The sequence below is a fragment of the Rhodamnia argentea genome, chromosome 6 (genome assembly GCF_020921035.1).
Source record: "Rhodamnia argentea isolate NSW1041297 chromosome 6, ASM2092103v1, whole genome shotgun sequence".
Lineage (NCBI taxonomy): Eukaryota > Viridiplantae > Streptophyta > Magnoliopsida > Myrtales > Myrtaceae > Rhodamnia > Rhodamnia argentea.
In genome coordinates, this window is record NC_063155.1 from 26005871 (window position 1) to 26027508 (window position 21638).

The 21638-nt window shown below is 39.6% G+C and overlaps 4 protein-coding genes and 1 non-coding gene across 6 annotated transcripts; 3 read left to right on the top strand and 2 right to left on the bottom strand.

Annotated features, from left to right (window-relative positions):
• Positions 1-2399: 2399 nt before the first annotated feature.
• Positions 2400-5124, top strand: LOC115727621 (elongation factor 1-delta-like). 2 transcript variants are annotated; one of them, XM_030657877.2, is made up of 8 exons: positions 2400-2513; positions 2980-3094; positions 3187-3303; positions 3450-3543; positions 3729-3852; positions 4226-4339; positions 4591-4752; positions 4900-5124. In XM_030657877.2, coding segments are annotated over exons 2-8 (699 nt in total). In that variant the 5' UTR covers positions 2400-2513; positions 2980-3008; the 3' UTR covers positions 4902-5124. The 2 variants fall into 2 exon arrangements, with proteins under 2 accessions (XP_030513737.1, XP_030513743.1); XM_030657883.2 differs by having other exon boundaries at positions 2404-2532.
• Positions 5125-6658: 1534 nt separating this feature from the next.
• Positions 6659-6732, top strand: TRNAT-AGU. Its single transcript has one exon. It is a non-coding gene; the product is annotated as a tRNA-Thr (tRNA).
• Positions 6733-14909: 8177 nt separating this feature from the next.
• On the top strand, positions 14910-18558 carry LOC115727580 (beta-1,3-galactosyltransferase GALT1). The gene is made up of 7 exons (XM_048280796.1): positions 14910-15993; positions 16443-16663; positions 16747-17028; positions 17313-17441; positions 17512-17691; positions 17778-17885; positions 18017-18558. Exons 1-7 carry the CDS (start codon positions 15231-15233, stop codon positions 18227-18229), a joined length of 1896 nt encoding a protein of 631 aa, XP_048136753.1. The 5' UTR covers positions 14910-15230; the 3' UTR covers positions 18230-18558.
• Positions 18559-18768: 210 nt separating this feature from the next.
• On the bottom strand, positions 18769-19956 carry LOC115727637 (protein DMP8-like). The gene has a single exon (XM_030657894.2). The coding sequence runs from the start codon at positions 19735-19737 to the stop codon at positions 19051-19053; it is 687 nt and encodes a 228-aa protein (XP_030513754.1). The 5' UTR covers positions 19738-19956; the 3' UTR covers positions 18769-19050.
• Positions 19957-20136: 180 nt separating this feature from the next.
• LOC125315547 (expansin-A1-like) lies at positions 20137-20931 on the bottom strand. The gene is made up of 3 exons (XM_048280747.1): positions 20862-20931; positions 20300-20612; positions 20137-20167 (listed from the first exon to the last, which is right to left on the bottom strand). The coding sequence occupies exons 1-3, from the start codon at positions 20929-20931 to the stop codon at positions 20137-20139; spliced, it is 414 nt and encodes a 137-aa protein (XP_048136704.1).
• Positions 20932-21638: the final 707 nt, after the last annotated feature.

Here is a 21638-nt window from a genome sequence, read left to right on the forward strand (position 1 = left end):
TTTAAAGTTGGGAAAATGAAATGCCTAACCTCGGAAGAGGAATTTTTTTATTGAAAAATGATTTTTCGGAAGGGTTAATATCATGAAAAACTCCAAACCGATACACCCGTGACAAATTCACCCCAAACTATTTTTTTATCACGAATGACTTCAAACTGGTATGGTTGTGATAAATTTATCATAAACTATTGTTTTGACCATTAAAAATTCTAAACTAATACACCTGTGACAAATTTACCATCTATTAAATTGAATTGATACCATGAAAAAATTTAAATAGAACAAACCGGTACATCCATTAATTGTCACGTGTCATACAACTTAGCACTTTAATTGTTAAATTTAATGAAAATTAACGGAGGGTTCTATACATACTTACCTTACAAAAAAAAAAACGGAGGGTAAATTTGTCATAGAGGTATCGGTTTGGGGTAAATTTATCATAAGAGTACTAGTTTGGGGTTTTTTGTGATTAAAAAAATAATTTATGAATTTTGTCACAAATATATTAATTTGAGATTTTCTGTGGTATTAACCCTTTCCAAAAAGCATTGTGCTTTATCACGAAATTCTCCCCTAAACAAATGCACTCTAAGATAACGAAAAAGAAGGACGTATAAAATATGGAATTATGATTTCCAAATTAGCGTGCAACAATAGGAATGAGGAAGTGCTACCAATCTAGCCACACTTAGTAACCCAATGGTAATCCCTAATCATCGCGACTGCTTCTTTAAATCTATGGAGTTGCCTTGGTAGTTAAAGATATAATACGCATTACCTGTGCAGATTAGGAGGAAAAATTATTCACTTAGTGCTAAACTTATTGTATGGATATCAATTTGATGAATTTTTCAATTTTACCGATTTATGATGCATTTGTTTGACGAAAATTTTCATGACAAAAGATAAAACTTTCTAGGAAATAAATTTTTAGGAAAATTATTAGTTTTCCTTTTTCTGGTGATATTTGATTGAAAACGTCTTCTATTTTTTGGATCTGATTTGGAGGATGATTTCAATCTCATGACTTTAGCTCAAGTAAAAAAAAAATTATGAATTTTTAAATCTAGTATATGTTTGATTTTGTTTGTATTTATTTATTATACTATTATTTCTTTTTTATTTTATTTTTTCTTCTTCTTTTGCCAATCACCTAGCCTTGGCAGCTAGCCACACGAGGTCGAGAAAGTAGTGAAACAGACTCGCACGAGTATACATGTTCTTTAATAATAATCAGTCTTATACACGACTGATGTTAGTGGTAAAAAAATAGCTTGGGATAAATTTGTTACGAGTATACCAATTTTAGATTTTTAGTGGTAAAAAAATAGTTTGGAATAAATTTATTATAGGTGTAGCGGTTTGAAGTTTTTCGTGGTATTAATCCTCATAAATAAAACGATTGTGACCACTATCGCAATAAAAGAGTTTACACCCATCGACATGCGTGTTTGGAGTTGGTTTTGCAAATTAAATCTTTCGACCGGGATGATATAATAAAAACGTTATTATTATACGTTGCTCTGGCAGTGAGGAAAAATCAACAAAATAGAAAAACCTACCGCCCTCAACAGAATTCTCATCCCGAGATTGTTTCAACAGACCATTGAAATTAAAGTGATATTCATTAAAGTGAAAAAGTAAAATATACTCGTAAAATTAGAGAAAAATTCAAAAAATGGCCTAAAGTCCTCTTATTTTTTTAAATAAAGACCTAAAGTGAACTTTGTTTCAAATAAGGGCCCAAAGGGATATAGTATATTTCAATTAAGGGCCCGAAATAGTCATAATATTTCAAAAAAGGATATGACCTAAAGGGTGTTTTCGTCATTTCACATTTTAATTAATTTATTTTTTCCTAATTAAAAAAAAAGCCCACACACAAGCCGGAGGGCTGGTCACCGGCCCACTGCTGGTGGGGGGTCGACGAGGGCAGCGAAGGCTAGCAAGGGCCTTTGGCCCTCGCCGAGGCACCGACGACCCGAGCCTTTGCTTGCCCCGCCTATCGCCCTCCAGTGGTGGTCACAAGTGGGAGGGCTGCCCCTCCAGACTGTGTACGTCCATTTTTTCTTTTTTTAATTTTTGAGAAAACAGATAAAAAATTTATAATAAAAAAGAAAAAAATTAAATAAGTAAAAAGACTAAAATGTCCCCGAAATTAGTCTTTTTTTGAGATTTTATGATCATTTCAAGCCCTTATTTGAAATAATATTCATTTCAGGCCATTATTTGAGAAAATGATGACATTTCAGTCTCTTATTTGAAATACGGTTCATTGTGGGTTTTTATTTGAGAAAATATAAGGACTTCAGGTTTTTTTTTGAATTTTTCCTTAAAATTATCCTCGTACCTTTTTATTTATTTATTTTTATCCTCGTACCTTCTTAGCCCTTCTTTGCTTCCCTTGAGGCAAACCCTAATCTACATAACTTCACCTCCTCGCCCGCGCACCAAGTCCCTCGCCTCCTCACCCAAGCACCAAGTCCCAGCAGCCTCGCCTGCTTCTTCAGGTAATCATCTCTCTGCAATGTAGGTGGTTTCTCGATATTTCTCCTCTTTCTTTTTTCTGGGAACGTCGCAATCGGATCGTTTTTTCTGCTTTTCCTGCAATCTTCCGTCGTTTGTAGATTCAAGAAGTTAAGTGATACGAGTCTTATTTGACGATAAAGGTCGTTGATTTATCGAGTATATGAATCGACGATGGTGACTGATAACGCATTTAGGAGTTGACAAGATCTGACTGCGGACTAGATTTAAAAAGGGCATCTTTCTTCTGTTTGATTCATGATGCTGGTGTTCTCGAAGAAGTGGGCGGGCAAAGTTAATTTATGTGGTAGTTATCATTGAGGGAGGGAAATCTGTGTTGAGAATTCAGTTCCACTTGTTTATGATTTGGGCATTAGGGTGGTAATTCAAAGAAGCATCTTGTTCATGTTCAGTGCTAACTGCTTATAATCTTCTCACGTGCGTGTGCAGATTATAAAGAATCTCTCTCCGGGAAAGCAATGGCAGTTGCATTTTATGACCTTGGCTTGGCATCAGGACTGAAGAAGCTCGATGAATACCTCCTCACACGTAGCTACATAACTGGGTTAGTATTTGATCTTCTCCGTCATCTTTGCGAATAAGAAAACAATAGATGAGTTCAAGTGCAGATGTTTTTCCTGTGTCTTGCTATGTCAGGTACCAAGCTTCAAAGGATGACGTCACCGTGCATGCAGCACTTCCGAAGGCCCCGTCATCTGAATTTGTCAATGTATCTAGGTGGTATAACCACATTGAGGCTCTATTGAGGATTTCGTAAGTTCTGGTGACACCTTAATTTTTTTTTCATCTTGACTTCATCACTCAAGGCATATGACTGAGCATTGAGCATCTACTTGTTAGTTCTAAGTTGGTTCTTTTTTTCCCTTCCTTAATAAAGTTTAACACTTTACCCATGCCAGTGGTGTTTCTGAAGAGGGGTGTGGTGTTATTGTTGAGGGTTTGGCTCCAATCACTGAGGAGGCAGTGGCAACTCCCCCTGTTTGTGACACAAAGGCAAGCTTCTGTTTTTTTTTTTTTTTGGGGGGGTGTGCAGTTTGATAGATGCTTTATTACTGTTTTTGTTCTTCTGTTGAAAGATTTACTTTAAAAACAGAAGTTCGATGGGATTATGTTCTTTAAAGCATGATTGTGAAACCTAAATACAGGACCTTACCATAATATAAACTTGCTTATTGCAGTCTGCAGCTGCAGAGGATGATGATGATGATGATGTGGATTTGTTTGGTGAAGAGACTGAAGAGGAGAAGAAGGCTGCTGAGGAACGTGCAGCTGCCGTCAAGGCATCTGGAAAGAAGAAAGAATGTGAGTACTTTATATACACATAGGAGAGAATGATTCAAAGCTCAGCGTTTGTTTCCTTTGGCATCTGGATTAGTCAAGTTGCTTTGGCATTGTTGTATATCAGGAAAAAAACCGGTTTCTGATGTGAAGTTACAGTAGAAAAATCATGTTGTCTTGTGGGAAATCTATGCAATTGTCTCGATGGAGGCTGTCCATGGCTTGCTCCAGTTATCTATTATATTTTTAATTCACAAAAAATAGCCTAATTCGTATGATGCCTGCAATTTGGTCCGCACCGAAGCACTAAGGACTGTTCGCTTGATCTACCATATGCTTTAGAAAATTGAGTCCATGACAATAAACAGAGATCCTAATATTCAATACTTATTTTCAGCGGGAAAGTCGTCGGTGCTGTTGGATGTGAAGCCATGGGATGATGAGACTAACATGCAAAAGCTTGAGGAAGCAGTAAGAAGTGTCCAAATGGAAGGGTTGCTTTGGGGAGCATGTACGTTCTGTTCCCTTTGTTTGTCCTTGGCTTTAATTAATCGCACTAGGTCCTTTTGTCCATTTAGATAGGATGAGTTTTTCTTGCATGATTATGAAACATTATTTACAATTTTGGTATGTACTTGTTACTTTTGAAACAACACGTATTTTAGGGATGTGAAAAACATATGTTTTCCTCTTGTTATTGAATGTTTGGTGCTGCCACCTTGAAGAACCTGCTCTCTGATATAAATATTTAATGTCACACAGCCAAGCTCGTACCTGTGGGCTATGGTATAAAGAAAATGCAAATTATGATGACCATTGTGGACGATTTGGTTTCGGTCGACACTCTCATTGAGGACCATCTTACGGTTGAGCCGGTGAATGAATATGTCCAGAGCTGCGACATTGTTGCTTTCAACAAAATATGTAAGAACATTCTCTGTCCGATTATTTGCTATTCTCATTTGTTAAATTGTTATACATCATTTTGGAGCTGATAGGTGCTTACATCTTATTTAGTATATTTCTGCTTTGGGGCATCTGTCTAAAGTCTTTTTTTTTTATTTGTTGCAGAACTTACGTGATGTTTTGAGGTTGTGCCGGCGTGGCTTCTTGTTGACTTTGCAGCTGATATTTGGTGTCTTATCTCCCTGAATTCTATGCAGAACTAGATGCAAGAGACGTATTTGTATCTTCGTGATGTTACAATTTTTGACTTGATCTTTTAATTCTTTCGATGTCAAGTGCAATACATTATTTGCTGCGGAAATAAAGTTTTTGATTGAATCTCTGAGGCTACATGATGGGTTTGCTTCCTTTTTCCTTTCCGGAACTTAGCTGTACATATTGAACCCGGGATCTGTCACAGGATTGTGCTCCTTGAGGTAGATTGATATCATATGCTTCAAGTTGATCGAGGCTTGCGTGTGTCATATTTTCGCTAGTCAAGACAATCATTTATTCTTATAGTAACTTCCCTTCTCAAATCTTGATTCTTAGTAAAATGGCTGGTTTTACTTCTATACGAGTGCGGTGACTGCAGCTGTCCCTCTGGATTCTCTGTCGAACTTTTTTGGTGTAAGGAGAAAAATATCAAACGAATCAACCGTTCTATAATGATTGAAAACTACTCCAAGTAGAGATGGCGTCTGCAAGAGATTAGTGTTATCCAGTTTAACTTGGACAATTGGCATATAGATTCATTCACCATTTGATATGCTTGATTTTCCATCGTTTGTTTCCAGCTATGATTTAAAGCAACAAGTGATTTGTCTCACCGTTTTGTATCCGAATGAAAACCAGGAAATTTCAAGGGTTCATAGCAATTCCTGTCATGCTTCCACAAGGGGCACTCTTTCTCATTTTTCCATTTTAGTTTGGTGAAGATGGTCAAGTGAATAAGCATGAAATCTGTCGTTTGATTGTCCAATAAACCTGTTACTTCAACAGACTAGAGATGTCATTCTCTTTGAAATTCCAAGTCATGTAGACTAAGCAGTCATGCCAATAGATGTTATTATTTCTTTTTTATCTAGAATATTTATCCTGAATTTTCTCTTGTCTAGACCTCTAAAGAGTCTGCTTATAAGCGATGGGTTACCTCAAGGATTGCTCAAGATTTTGATGATTGATGCTGCGATTCTTGGGTTCTGTTCTTTTTATCGAGTTAGTCAGACTGACTGATTGGTATCAACATGAGTAACGAGTAACGCTACACATATCAATACTGATCTACTAAACTGGATATGGATACGTACATGCACATAGGATGCGGAATTGAGTTCACAGCATTGGCGATTCTCTTGGTCACAAGACTGACTGTGCAAAGCACCCCACCTTGAAAATAAATGCAAGTTCAAAAAACATGGAAGAAGATTGGAAGAAGAGGGGGTCAAGCATTTCATGCTGCTCGTGAAATGAGGGAGTCGCTCGTAAAACCCTGATCGACTCCGTGGACCGGAAAAGACAAAGGTGAAGAAACGTTGACCAAAGAGGCAGGTGGGAGGAGGAGCCTGGCCGAGTTGCCAAGGTCCTGCTGCTCACGACCCAGTCTTGCTATGAAACCCCGAACCGAAACATCTATTTACAGATCATTTGTGAGTGATATGATGCGTACGTTTCTTCTGTTGAAATGGAGAAATCCATTAAATTTGAGTGGGGAAAGTTGATGATGGATTGACTTTCAGACGATTGGACCCATCGTGCCTCTGTTCTTTGGGGCGTAAGAGGTTGGGCTCGTTACCAGTGCTCTCGCGAAAGCAACTCAACGGAGCGCACGTAAATTTTGTCACCACACATACAAAAATAAAATTTGGTGCGTCATAGCCAACCGGCTCTCGTAGCTCAGTTGGTTAGAGCACCCGTTTAGTAAGCGGGAGGTCTTGAGTTCGACTCTCAACGAGAGCAATTTGTCATTACTTTGTTTCCGAATTTTTGTGATTTTCTTGACTTTTTCGTTAGAATCCATTCAAAGTCCCGGTCTATCATTTGCTCTTTTACTTCTTCCTCCGTGGCGGCCAACGAGGTGGACCCGATTGAGGAAAAAGGAAAGCAAAGAAAAATATAAAAAAAAAATTTACCTATGTCAATGATGCCGGCCTAGAATAACATGTATTATTACAATTTCCTACTTGCATAGGATTATACTTCAATAATGGCTTTGCCTAAGAGCTGATCTCTCATGGAAAAATTATCAAAAAAGTCCTAAATTTATTGTAATTGTGTCAATTTAGTCCTAAATTTTTTTAAGAATAAGTGCACCGGAAATCCTAAAACTTGTCATGTAAGTATAAATAAGTCCTAAGACTTTCAAAAAGTTCAATCAAGTTTTAAAACTTGTCACGAAAGTGCATTCGAATTCTAAAATTTTCAAAAAGTCCAACTAGTAAAAAGACTTGATTAAATTAATATAACAAATTTTAGGACTTTATTGCACTTTTTGAAAGTTTTAAGACTCGAGTGCGCTCTTATGACAAGTTTTAAGACTTAATTACGCTTTCTGAAACTTTTAGGACTCAAATGCACTTTCGTGACAAGTTTTAGGACTTCCATTGTACTTTTTTCATTTTATATATTTTGCCAAGTGAGTCTATCCGGCTAATTTTGATCGGAAATTGATGACATGGACATCGACTATCCTGCGTGGTATTGCTGACGCTCACGTGATTTTTTTTTATTTTCTTTTATCATTTTTTAATTTGTTTTATGGCCATTGGGTGCGGGCCTACGATCTCTCACTAGTCTTAAGAATAGAAAAAGGAAAATAATTCGGCGGATCTTGGGTTTTATCATCCAATCTCCCAAAAATTATAACATGATAGATGATAGACTTGTTATCAGTTACATCAGTGTTTAACCCAAATTTAAGAATCTTAGTCAGACACGCAAGCTGACTAGATAGACACCAAAAAAAAGTACATAACATTCATTAGTATCACAAAGCAGCACCATAACTTCAATACTAATGAATTCAGAATTGGAAATCTGGTTTGAATCTGAGTCATGCGTCGCGACATCACATTCAGGAACCAACCGGGGCGACTCGATTGTTAATTTTTGTTCGTGGTTTCAATGTGCCTCGATTGCTGAAGTCCGCGTTCTAGCGATGGTCCTGATTGGCCACATGAAATGGGTGACTCTAACTAGGTATCCTAAAGTACAATGTCGATAGGTAGGTTGGTATCATTTGCTTAGGACTTGGATGGTCCATAATCTATTAAACCATGAAATATATCGTAATTGTCTACAAATGTTTCACGAATTCAAACGCGTAGACGCCCTTTAGGGTCGAGATCGCAGGGCGTAGTAGGGGAGGTTGGGTGTCGGAGTTTATGTGAGATCGATACATCGTGGGTCAATCTTGTAAAAATGCAAGAATAGATTATTGCTTACTCCAATTACATGCCCCCAAATACACTTGAACAATTGAATTTAATGAAATCCTTCGTACTTAAACGTTGGTTGATCTTGGTTAAATCCCTCTTTGGCCAAAAAAAAAAAACAAAAAAACTCAAGGAAAAGGGCGACCTTATTTCCACCCCCGGGGTTGGTTAATACATTACTTTTTTCTTGTTAACTTACCCAAATAATCTTCTCTCTCTCATCAATTTGTTATTTTTTTAATCTGGTTAATCCATAAAACTGCATTTATTTCTGTCATCTCTCTCATTAATTTCGCGATACAAATATTCAATTACAGTCCTCAATATACAAATTTACCACATCTCATTATCTTCTCAGTTTTAATTTCGTTACATTATTAGTTCCAAATGGAGTAAGAAAAGCATAAAACGAAAAAAGAAGGCAAGCATTAATCTTAAATCAAGAGTGGACCCCAAATTTGTCCTCAATAAATGTTGTTTGAGTGGAGTATGATAGTTTAATCTCTAGCAAAATTGAAACAAAAGAAACGGAAGAAAAAAAGGTAAGTGAAAAAAAAAAAATCTTAAATCAAGAATGAGACCCATTAGGGATAACATAATCAATTCAATGTACATCAAGAGTGGACCAAAATTTGACCTCAGTAAATGTTGTTTGAGAGGAGCATGATAGTTTTGTCTCTAGCAAAATTGAAATGAGAGAAACCGAGGAAAAAAAGATGGGAAAAAAAATCTTAAATCAAGAATGAGACCCATTAGGGATAACGTAATCAATTCAATATAAAAGGGGGGAGTCAGAAGCTAATAAATGAGTGAAAATAGCGCAAGCCAAGTAAACAACGAAAAGAAGACTCAATGGATTGAAAATGATCGGTTTGAAAATTTGGTATCAATCGGTTGTATTTGAATTTAATACCTTCTGAATTCAACGGGACGGGGAACCCAAAATCGACGAAAGATAGCGATAATGTGGTCAATTCAATGGTTCCATGTTCACCGTCTTTCAAGCGCAAGAAAAGGTAAAAAAACAAAAAGAACAAAGAATTAGGATCAGAGTCAAACAAGAAGCAAACGTGATAAATATTCATTAAAATAAATTACGTGGACATCTGCTCTAGAATCTGTCGATCCAGGGCAATAAGATATTTGGGGAAACAAACTTGTGGGGAAGGCCGGTTAACGTCCATTAAATAAAAGAAGATCCTCGTATTAGGTGTCTGTCGATTAAGAAAGCTCGCTTAATCAAACTATATTTCGTGTTCCTCTTCTCCCTAAATGCAGCCTCCGCCTGGTCTTTTTGGCTTTTGTGGGAAGATGAGTTGCCCGCGTGTCTCAAGCCAATAGAGCGGTGACTGATAAAGGAAAATTGTCAAATCAATCGTGAAGCTATTATACGAACGTCGATTCAATTTTCAACTTCTTAATTTTGCTATGCGAAATTCCGAAATCCTATGTGGTTTTTCGTCGAAAATCGATGATGCAGCGGTCCGGTCATCATCGGCGATCCTTCGTGACCGGATCATTGCAAGAGCGATTTCTAGCGAAGATTAATCTAAAGAATTAAATTTGAATTTCGCTTACGGGTTTTGAAATAATATTCGTAAAATTGAGATGTTTATGACTGAATTGACATATTTATAATAGGTTTAGGACTAATTGGATATTTTTTCCCTTGTAATAATTACATCAACCCCAAGGGCAGTTCTAAAAAAATTTAAGGTGTTGTTAACATGTGTATTAAGACCTATATGCGAAAATATTTGATTTTCAAATTATAAATTTTACATGTCACGAGCATGATAAATGCGTAGTGCAATATAACCTTATTTGATGACTTAAAAAAAAAACATTTCATTAACTTTCTCGAAATACAAAAGAAAAATATCATTGTTCAATTGCAAACAAAGACAGATTCCATGCAACTTCAAAACAAAATAAGCTCCAAATAACAAGAGGAATTGTCGGAATAAGGTTATGGGCTGCACGCTCAAAGAGCACACCGTGATTTCTTCACACCAAAATCATCACATGATCAACGAATCCGTTTTCAATAATGAGCACACACCGAGATCTCCATTTATTGCTACGGTTTTGCCTTTTGGCTGTGTGCAACTAGGTTTGGCGTCCCGAAAACCACCACCAAATAGAGTAAAAAGGTTAAATGAGCACAGATCCGACACTTGTGAGAGCGAAACATTCACGAAATTCTTCCAATCTCCTTCGAAATTGGACTTGTTCATCAACAAAATCCGAAAAAAGCGAAATCCCGAAAACATACAAGCAAAAAAACCCCAAATCTAAACCAGAATGGGATAGAAATCTCTCTGAAAGTGGGAGAGAGAAGCTTCCAGATCTAGACTAAATCTGAAGAGAAAAGCTCCCAAAAAAGAGAAAAGTAAAAAAATAAAATAGAGAATCGAAATAGCCTAAGAAAAAAAGGGAGAAAAAGTAGAGATTTGGCTCAAACAAATTTTGAATTTTCAACCATACGATAGTTTTATAAAAGGAACAAAAAGGTGATTTGTTAAACTAACCACATGAAAATTGTTGCTGACGGTTTGTATTACCCTAGCAATTGTCGGACAAATGAAAATAAGGAAGTTTTGCTAAGCATTTTGGGTTTAAATCTTTTACAATAGCAGGTAAATTTATATGGTAAATTTCTCACCTTTCGTAGTATGATTTATAAACAATCGAATATCTAAGTAGTGAGATGCGTCTCTTTCTTTCTTTCTTTTAATATCGCGCACGCACGACATAATTTATTGTATTCACCATGATGATCATGTTTGCTAGAATAGTGGACACATTTGTCGGCACCCACGCTTATGATGATTTTGTCCAAATTTAACGTAACAATTACATAGACGCAATGAATGTGATCATGCCTAAAATCAGTAGCTACAAGTTATGACAAGCCGTGGATTATAAGCCGGTGTTGGTGGGCCCCATAAAAGAGAGGAGGGATGGCATGGATTGAGGGTTCACATACCGCGTTCTTATAAGAGGAAATAATATAAATGGTCCTTAGACTTTGGTCCGTTGTATAATATATTTCATGAACTTTTAATTTATTCAATATAATCATGGACTTTGGTCCAATTCAAATATCATCCTTGAAATTTGTTCGATATGGTCAATGAAATTTAGCCCAACGTGCTATGTTGTCTCCGAACTTTTAATTATTTAAGGAATAGAGTATTATAAGTCCCAAAACTTATTGCGAATGAGCAACTGAATTCTAAAACTTTTAAAAAGTGCAATCAAGTCATAAAAATATATCGCGAAAGTACATTTTTTTTTTGGTAAGGAAAATTTTTTTTTGGTAAGGAACGTCTATACGCGAAAGTACAATTGAGTCCTAAAATTTTCTAAAAGTGCAATGAAGTTGTCAAACTTGTCAAGTTGATGCAATTAATCTCTTTGGTTCAATGTTCAATATAATTCATGGACTTTTAAATATATCTATATAGGCTATGGACTACATCGAACATTTACTAATAATTCATGGATCTTATTGAACAAATTAAAAGTTTGGGGCTAATATTGCACATTGTGTCATCAGGAAACGCATTGCACAAATTAAAAGTTCAAAATGATATTGGATGCGTTTGGTTCAGCTTTCTCATGGGGTTTTGGGCCTCTAAAGCCTTTTGGGGAAATGCCGGGGAGTTTGACAAGCTTTTTCGAGAGGGGTCAAATGCCAGCCTTGGGAAGGCAGCATCAGGCTTTCAACATTTTTGGAATGCTGAAGGTCACATTATTGAAAACCGGTGAGTTACATTTTTTGCATTCAAACCCTTACCAAAATTCCATTTTCACCCCTTCTTAAAAGTGAAACTCTAGATTCTTGCATTTCATATGCTTCTTCAAGGTGATCGGCAAAGGACCGGCGAAAGGCCGCCTGGAAAATTTTTTTAAAAAAAAAAAGAGAAATAAATAGAGAAATATGCAACCAAAAGCCATTTGTAAATTTTTTTTTTTGCCAAACACTATTCAACCCAAGGGCCAAAGCTGCATCTTAAAAGATTTTTTATACCAAAACGCAATTTGCATCTCTTCAAAGTCACTTAGACCGAAGATATTTGTAACTACTCAAAGTTCATTTTCAATGCCGAATCAAATTTCAATCACCGCAAAAATAAGAAATAATGCAAACAATTACCATCCCAAGATTTTTTCCTTGAAGTCGACGCAAACTCTCGTCCGCAAGTTTCCGGCGTCAGCTGGCCTCAGTTGACATGCGGCCTAACTCCTGAAAATTGCACTCCAACTGCAAAACGACAGACAACAAACAACATTATACATCTCCATTATTTTTATAATAATAATAATAATTATTATTATTATTATTCCCTCGTGGTCGTCGAAGGTTTGGTTGGTGTTTGTCTGTCAATTGGGTTGGGGGGATTAATAATTTGGTTCTTTTGGACAGCTTGTGCGGTAATAAATAGGCTGTGCGCCCTTTCCAGGGTCACGGCCCCGGCTACGGCCGGCGAATCTTTCTGGCCTCTTTCTTTGCTTCTAGACAAAACGGTCCCGTTGCCATCGAGACAAAAAAAAAAATAGAAACGGATTGTGCCGATACATTTAACAGACAGAAATATTTTATTTCTAATCCATCGATCGGGCACAATAGGTGCATGATTAAACATCGTAATGTCCATTTAAAAAAAAGAAAAGAAAAGCTTTCTACAAAAATCAACGGTCGAGATTAAAAGCAGCGAAGCTTTGATTAGGTGTAATGAAATGTTACCATCAAGCGCGGCGTAAGATAGCCGTGCAAAAAAGTCCGGCTTTTTTTTTTTTTTTAATCAGGCGTCGTCGATGTACACAGTGACCGGGGCGGAGGTTTCCACGTGGCGCGCCGCCGGTGGCTTACACGGGGGTCAAAGTCAAGCCAATTAAAGAAATTGCAAAAAGACCGAAAGACCCTCCCACGGTCCCACCACCCCCTTATTACATTTATTATCCTTCGTGAATAAAAATGGCATTTTCGGGTATTTTTCTACAGATTTTCCCTTCTCTAGAACGGCAAGAATTGGTAAAAGCCAAAAAAGAGAAGGCCGAAGAAAAGAAAAGAAGACGACCGGAGAGAGAGAGAGAGAGAGAGAGATTCGTACAGTGCAAAAGCTTTCCGCTTTCACAAAAATGGCGGAACAGTGATGGAATGGTCTTCTTTCCCCCACTTCCCCGTCAATGCTCTTGCGCGTAGACTTTTCAAATTTTCGTCGCGTCCGCAGTACGGCAACCGACACAGATCCCTGACTTCTCTTTCCCTCTCGCCTCATCCGGAGCTCTCCATTTTCATCCATGCACTCCGTAGCTGAGGTGCGGAGCCGCCGATTCCGTCGCCGCTCGAGCGTGTAACCGCCGGCGATTCCTGTGCTGCTGCTAAAACTCGGTAAGTTGTAGGCTCTCGCTTCGCGTCCTCCAGTTACTTGCGGTAATTCTCCAGTGAATTCCGGATTTCTCTCGCTCGTGTTAGTTATCGGTCAGAGTGAATGTGCGCCTCGGCTCGCTCGTTCTGGAAGTGCGTTTGTCTGGATACTGTTCGTTTCCTCCAGAGAGGAATGCAAGACGTGTTGGATTTCGGAATTTAAAGAACCGATCCAGTGATTAGTTTCTATCCCCCCCCTTTTTGTGCATTTGTCGAGCGAGCGGTTTCATGTAATTGTTTGCTTTCGTCTGGTTGTAACTTATTACAACTCCTGTCATCGGCGCTGGAAAATCCCTGTATCAAACTGATGAAAATCGGGCTTTGAGGAAATCGAACATAGAATTAGATGTTGACTCGGTCAATCAATGTAACTGCTTGTGTTATGCTATTGAGCGCTTAATTGTATGTTTGCATTTTCTTTCTTCTTTCTTTTCTTGGGTGAAAGTTGCATTCTTTGCTTAAACAATAAAAGCCTTGGCGGATGGTGCATGCATCGTTTTTCAAAACTTTAAGGTCGGCCATTTAATTGGAAGCAAGCGGGGTTAGCTGCACCAACTTAAGTGCGCCCCACTTTAGTTGCTTCTTGATCTGATCTAAGTATCTCCTTTAGTCTATTCTTGTTCCCATTTTCTTTTTTGAGTCTGATTTGTAAGAATTGTCATATTTTATTTGTGAATTTCACATGGTATCACTTGCCATCTTGTTCATTTGGTTAGTCGAGCATCTAGTGCAGCTACTGAAAGAGTTCAAATTACAAATCCTCCTATTTTTGTCTATTGATGAAGTGCTAGGATTAGGAAGCGTCAGTTTTTCAATGTTGAACGGGGAAAGGATTTCCGCACACAATGCACATAGCAAGCAGCACCATTTTGGTACAAAAATGGTGTTTTACGGAGATAGATATGTTCTGTATTCAGCTAAGAGCTTAAATAATGGAGAGGTAACTCTTAATTTATGCAAAGGCGTGGATGCAATGGCCATTTGCAGAGCTAAATTTTGAGAAACACATTTTTCATCTGTTGATATTAGTTTGCTTTGAGGTTACGTGATGTATTTACTTTGATCATCTTTAGGAGGAAGTTATCGTAGAAAGCTGCATAATATGATGCGCTCAAGTAGCATTAGGTTGTTTCTCTTCTACTGTTGGTCATTTCACGATTTTTTTCATTGTCTTGTTTCTCTGTATGATAGCTGTAACTTACATTTTGTTATGTCAACAATGTACTAATGCTACATGTTTGATTCCAATTGTCAACAGAAATCATTGATGAATGGACTGTTGTCATCGCTTTTGCACCTTCTGGAGTTCTGTCCTGAAAAATGCCATTGTTCCACTTATAATGGCAAGATTTGAAACGTCTGCTTCTTGAGAACAGCGACTTCTTCATGCATGTAGCTGAAGTTCCTGTAAAGACCTGTTCTTTGCGCTTGCTCTTCTTCTTGATGATACCCAGGCTTACTTGGCAAATTCTCTTTCTCTTTGAATTTCTCAAATGAGTATGACTTGCTGTTTTATGATTTCTATTTAGCCACTGTGTCAATCAGACCTGTGGCTGTTGACAGATTTGTGTTCGCATTAAAGAAAGATGAAGAAATGGTATGGTGGTGTTGTAGCTGCATCTCTTTTCATGTTACTTGTCCTAAGATATGTGGTCTTGAACAATCCCATGGGGCAAGGCTATCTGTCTAACCCATTCTCCTCTAATGCATCTAATCCTCTCGAGTGGGTGCGTGCTACCGCTCCACCTACCATTCAAAATCCAGTGAACAGATCTGTTGTTATCTCCACTGAAACAGTGGTCTCGAGTCTTTTTGCTGAAAGGAATATATCTACTAAAGAGCAGCAATCTCTCTTGTCTTGGCATCATATGAGGCATTTGATAGATAAAGCTCAAGGATTACCTAACGGTTTGGAGGCTATAAAACAAGCTGAGAATGCATGGAACAGCCTCATGTTCTCGGTTGAAGAGGAAAGGCTCGCCTCTGGCAATGACACTACACGAAGGAGGACAAATGAGAAACAATGTCCTCATTTCCTTAACATGATGAATGCTACGGAGCTTGGTAATGAAGGTGTTAGGGTGCGAGTTCCTTGTGGCCTTACCCAGGGCTCTTCGGTAACAATTATTGGCATCCCAAATGGCCTTCTTGGCAACTTTCGGATTGACTTAACTGGGGAACCACTTCCTGGAGAGCCGGATCCACCGATTATTTTACACTATAATGTAAGGCTTCATGGAGATAAGATCACTGAAGATCCAGTTATTGTCCAAAATACCTGGACGCTTGCTCATGATTGGGGTGAAGAGGAACGCTGTCCTTCCCCATCTCCAGAAAAGAATAAGAAAGGTAAGGAATAAGGATACTCTTAACCTTTGTGGTTCTCAGCAATCGAGTGCTATTTTGTTTGAGGTAGGCGGTACTCATGATATCCCAATCTATATTCTAATATTCTTCGATAGTTACTGCTTTTGATGCATTGTTGACCATTCGTATTTGATTTCTAAAGGGAGCCTTTGACTACATTGCAGAAGCTGGCTCAAGTCCTTTTTTAACTTATTGGCAGCAACTTTTAGACCATCTGCTGTACCTCTGAAAAACAGTATTTTGAATACGTGTAGTAGTTAATCCTGGACCTTGAGGATCCGTCATGTTCATGACTATTTGGGAACATGGTGTCAATTACAATCATGTGAAATCTGCTAATTGTTTAAATTTGGGTTTTCTTTGTGCTTTGGAGATGATTAATACTATTGATATTCCTCATGGTGGCTAACCGTGTTATATTTTCTATTCAGTTGATGAGTTGGACCAGTGCAACAAGATGGTGGGTAATGATGATAATCGTGCACGTTCCAACAGTTCAAAACTGAGTCCAACCAGGAAGGATGGATCTACTTCTAGAAGATACTTTCCCTTTAAGCAAGGATATTTGTCTGTTGCAACACTTAGAGTCGGATCAGAAGGGATCCAAATGACTGTTGATGGAAAGCACATAACATCATTTGCTTATCGTGAAGTGAGTTATTCTTCCATCTGAAGTTGTTTGTAGAAGCTTGTTTTGCAGAAACATTTGGTCATTTCCTTCCCTTATGCTTTCAGACTCTGGAGCCTTGGCTTGTGAGTGAAGTTAAAATCTCTGGGGACCTTAAACTGATTTCAGTTCTTGCCAGTGGTTTACCCACATCAGAGGATTCGGACCATACTACTGATTTGGAATCCCTCAAATCAGTTCCTCTTCCTCGCGAGAGGCAATTAGATCTCTTCATTGGTGTGTTTTCAACAGCAAACAACTTCAAGCGTCGCATGGCTGTTAGGAGAACATGGATGCAATATGCAGCTGTGCGCTCAGGGGCAGTAGCAGTGCGCTTTTTTGTTGGTTTGGTGAGTTTTCCCCTGTTTTAGACCTTCTCCTCTTGTGCCCGTCTGTGTTCACTTTTTATAAAGGAGCTGAAATCTTTTCCAGCCTACCATTATACTGAAGCCACATACTGCAAACAATTTTTTACTTATGATATATTCGCCCAATTACCGTGTCTGTTTTTCACTATCTGTGCCAAAATGTAATCTTTTCATTCAGCAGGATGCAAGATCTCAAGCATTCTGGATTAATATTCCATTAGATTTTGGCTGTCAAATTTATTTATCAACTTTGAATTGTGCTACAGCACAAGAACCAGATAGTGAATGAGGAGCTGTGGAATGAGGCAAGAACATATGGAGATGTACAGCTGATGCCCTTTGTGGACTACTACAATCTCATAACTTGGAAAACCCTTGCCATCTGCATCTTTGGGGTAAAGTCTTCTCTTTTCCTTACCATGATAGGGGTACTTTATTAACCTCATAACTTTATCTTCTCCACAGACAAAGGTCCATGTGGCCAAGTATATAATGAAGACTGATGATGATGCATTTGTTCGTGTGGATGAAGTGCTGGCTTCTTTAAGTAGGATAAACAGAAAAAGTGGGCTGCTGTATGGACTCATCAACTCTGATTCTCGGCCTCATCGAAGTACGGATAGCAAGTGGTATATCAGCCACGAGGTATGTTCCTGCACAATATGGTTCATGGACTCATATTGAAGCGTGGTTCGCTTGACCTCTTAGTTGCACCTCTTTCATTGACAAAGGAATGGCCTGAAGATTCTTATCCCCCTTGGGCACATGGGCCTGGTTATGTGGTGTCCCATGACATTGCATCTGCTGTCCATAAGAAATATCAGGACGGCCGATTGAAGGTACAAATTTGTCTTATTTCCTTCTATAAAAGATGAAACATGCGTTTTAATGTCATTCATGGCTACTTCACTTCTCTCTTCTGAGTTACTTCTCACACGGTGCGATGAATCGTCAAATGTTACTGTGACAGATGTTTAAGTTGGAAGATGTGGCGATGGGGATCTGGATTGCCGATATGAAGAAGAGTGGTCTGGAAGTACATTACGAGAACGAAGGGAGGGTCCATAACGAGGGCTGCAAGGATGGTTATGTGGTCGCCCACTACCAAGGCCCTCGAGAGATGCTCTGCCTATGGCAGAAACTTCAAGAAGCCAAACGTGCAACGTGTTGCGGAGATCGGTAGTCTCTTACAGTTTCTGAAGCTGCACGACGAGCGAGAGTGACATCTCCGTAAACAGATCATTGCGTGGAAAGAAGCAGAGGTTTCCTCCACTAATTTCTCCTCCAATTTTGTTTATTCTTTTCCCCGACTACCACGTATAGTTAGTATTCTGTGTGGTCCATGTGGGTAATGCAGAGAAGTGTCGGACGAGTTGATCACCGCACAAAGAGAGAGAGGAGGGAGATGATTGTACAGAGTTAGTTAGTCATAGGTGATTACTAGGCAACCGCTTGCCACGGTGTTGACAGACATTAAATACCCTATCAATTACCAGCATTCTTTTTGCTCTACGTGAAGTGATCTTCTCTCGTACTTCAAGTTCAGTATCTGTCTTTTCTTCTTCTTTTTCCAATTTGGAATTTGTGAGCGTGGCTTTTCTTTCACCTTTGTCTCCTACTTGAAATTGTGTCGGAAAATTTTTCCTGGGCACATGACAAGAGCCTGTCTCGTGTTATTATGTTAAGCACTCGCGCATCTTCAACAAGCAGAGCAATCCATTTTGGGCTATAATCTACCGAGAGAAGAAAGATGCACAATACGGACGATACACACAGAATCTACGGCTAGGTTTGATCTCAATCCATCACCAATTTAAAAGTCAACGATAGAGGAGATGAACCAATTTGAAGAGACATTCAATCCTAGACAACATCCAACGTTATGTTCCATGCAACAAACAGCACTCGAAACAATGACTGTTACACCAACAATGAACAAATAACCATAGGCAACGGTTCAGACGGACAACACACTGTATAATATAGAAACTATGTAGCGAATGATCAAGTGGCCATGCACCCTATGCCATATCTGGTGTTGGGGAACACCAGGAAGAGGCCACTGCACACGACCCCCACCATCACGGGGAAACTCTCCATCACTTGGTCCATCTCCTTCACGTGCCCCGGGAAGAGGCAGTTCGTTACCCGGAAGTCCGAGAGCGCGATCGCCGCGAACACCATCACTGACATCACCGCATGCACCAAGTCGGAGAAACGCACCCGGTACCGCTCGTCCTCGGGGACCTCCACGCCGAGGCCCGTCTTGAACAGCGACAGGCCCCGCGGTGTGACGAACCCGTAGTAGACCTTGCCGTCTGGCGTCTTGAAGCTGTCCGTAAAGTGGAAGAAGAAGCAGGAGAGGCTGCAGAGGCCGAGGAGCGCGTGGATCATCGACGTGTGCACTTCCGTGCACTCTCCGCTCCCGTACGCCGACGGGAGGAGCATCTCGAACGTCAGGAGGGTCCCCGTGGGGAGGAAGTTGGCGAGCATCGAGGTCTTCGAGAGCGTCTTCTGCACCCCCTTTGCCACGGCCTTCCTCTTCCGTCCGCCGCCGCCGGGAGTGTCATCGCCGCCGCGGCCTTTTGTGGGGACCGTCTCCGGTACGGAAGCGGTGTCGGCAACTTCCGGAGGCGGAGTTTTCGTGGGTGTGTAGATTTTGATGCCGACATCCGGAGATTGTTGCTCCATTTTTCTCCTGTCTTTCTGAATCCAGGCAAAGCGAAAAGATCGAAGCTTTTGGATGTGTGTGAGAGAGAGAGAGAAGATGCGAAAAAAGTGCGAAGAGAGAAGATGGAATGTGTCGGAATCGTTGTCTGGAGATATATATGAAGTACGTCAAACTCTTAAAGGAGCAGTTACTTCCCGCAAATTTAGTAACTTCTCTCCATGAATTCAAATTCAAAAGGCTTCAGGAAGGTTTTTGTTCTCACGTTCATGGAAGATTATTTTCGATTATTATTTGTTTTTTTTTTGTGAATTTTTTCAAGGTACTTTTATGTCTTTCATGCACAGACCATACGCCTTCACAGCGCGCACTTTATCTTATTTATAATCTTAACTTTCGCACGTTGAATGATATTTTATGTATCATCGTATCGATGGGCACCCTGAGGGCACCCTGCAGAAAGTCCCCCATACTGAACATTGTAAAATGATCGATTGGACCACAATGTTTATGTGCTCCTAACACATGCACTTAACTTTTTTCATGTGACTGAAAAAATCGGGCTTAGTGTTGCAATGCACGTACCTCCGGTACGCGACCGGCACAATACCGGCTCGGTACCAGGCAATGTGCTCGAAGACAGGCCGAGAGAGGTCGAAGTGGTGGAGTGGGGGGTTGCACCACCCGCCCACATTGTTGGGGAGCGCATTGTTGGGCAGGCTGAAGTTGGTGGCGGTGACCACGATGGTCGTGGGGAGGCACCACTGGTGGTCGTTGACGCACCAGATCTCGTAGCACGACCCGCAGCTCAGGCCGTTGTTGAAGGGGGCGGTGCTCAGCGCGGCGGTGTTGGTGCCGTAGCCCTGGCTGTACAAGTTCCCATACCCGCAGGCTCCACCTGTGTGATGAAGAAGAGACGGAGTTTAGAGATGAGCTCCCTGCTCCTGAGTGGAAGCGACGGGAGAGACTTTCTTCTAATCTTTTATGACATTGGAAATTTTTCTGGAGGCGCTATAGCATAGCATAATGGCGCATGCATGTTTTGCCTCGAAAAGTATAGCTTGTGAAGGCAAAGATTCTATTGTTCTTCTGCAGTACACCGATGTATTTGATGCATAAACATACTTTTATCTTTGTGCAGACGTACTTATTACATCAACCGTGGAGGTTGTGCATTTAAGCTCTCCGCCATCCCGTTCCAAACGGAGATTCATCATGGCCACCGAGCCAACTTAACGAGTTAACATCGCAACAACACGTTTAGTTTCACATTAGTTTTCATCTATCCCAAAAATCCTAAACCGGTGGCCCTGATGCAAATCTACCAGCTCTTAAAATACACACATGTCAATACACGTGAATTTTTCATGTTGAATCTGTCATTCTTTAGGTCAAATTTGTTATTCGATCGTTTGCCACGTGTGTCAACACGTGTGCACTGTAACATAGGGTAGCTTTAGATCAGGGTACTAGTTTTAGATTTTCTGTGGGACGAAACTTACTTTGCGGGTACATACGCTGCAGCAGGGGTCACGATTCGGATTCTTTTTGACGTGAAAATTAACTTGTGGTAAAAATGTTGTACGGGTATCGATTTGAAAAATTTTCAAGGATATTAACCCCTTTCTTTAGTAAGGCATCTAGAACTTTAAACAGGCCCATCGGGGTTCCAATCTGAGATTAAGTTTTAGCCATTCAAATAGGATCCTACTGCTTTATCAGAAATTAATTAATTAATTAGTTATTTGTTTTTTTGAGTGCGTGGCACTTGCCCGCAGGTGAGGTTTGACCTCTAAATATCTCCTGAGGGAGGAGGGCTGATGGAGACGTAGGTTTGGTCGCAATGGATAAACACGAATGCAAATCTGAACCTACGAAATTCTGTCAAGACCCGCAAAAATAAAATAAAAAAAGGAAACTGTTA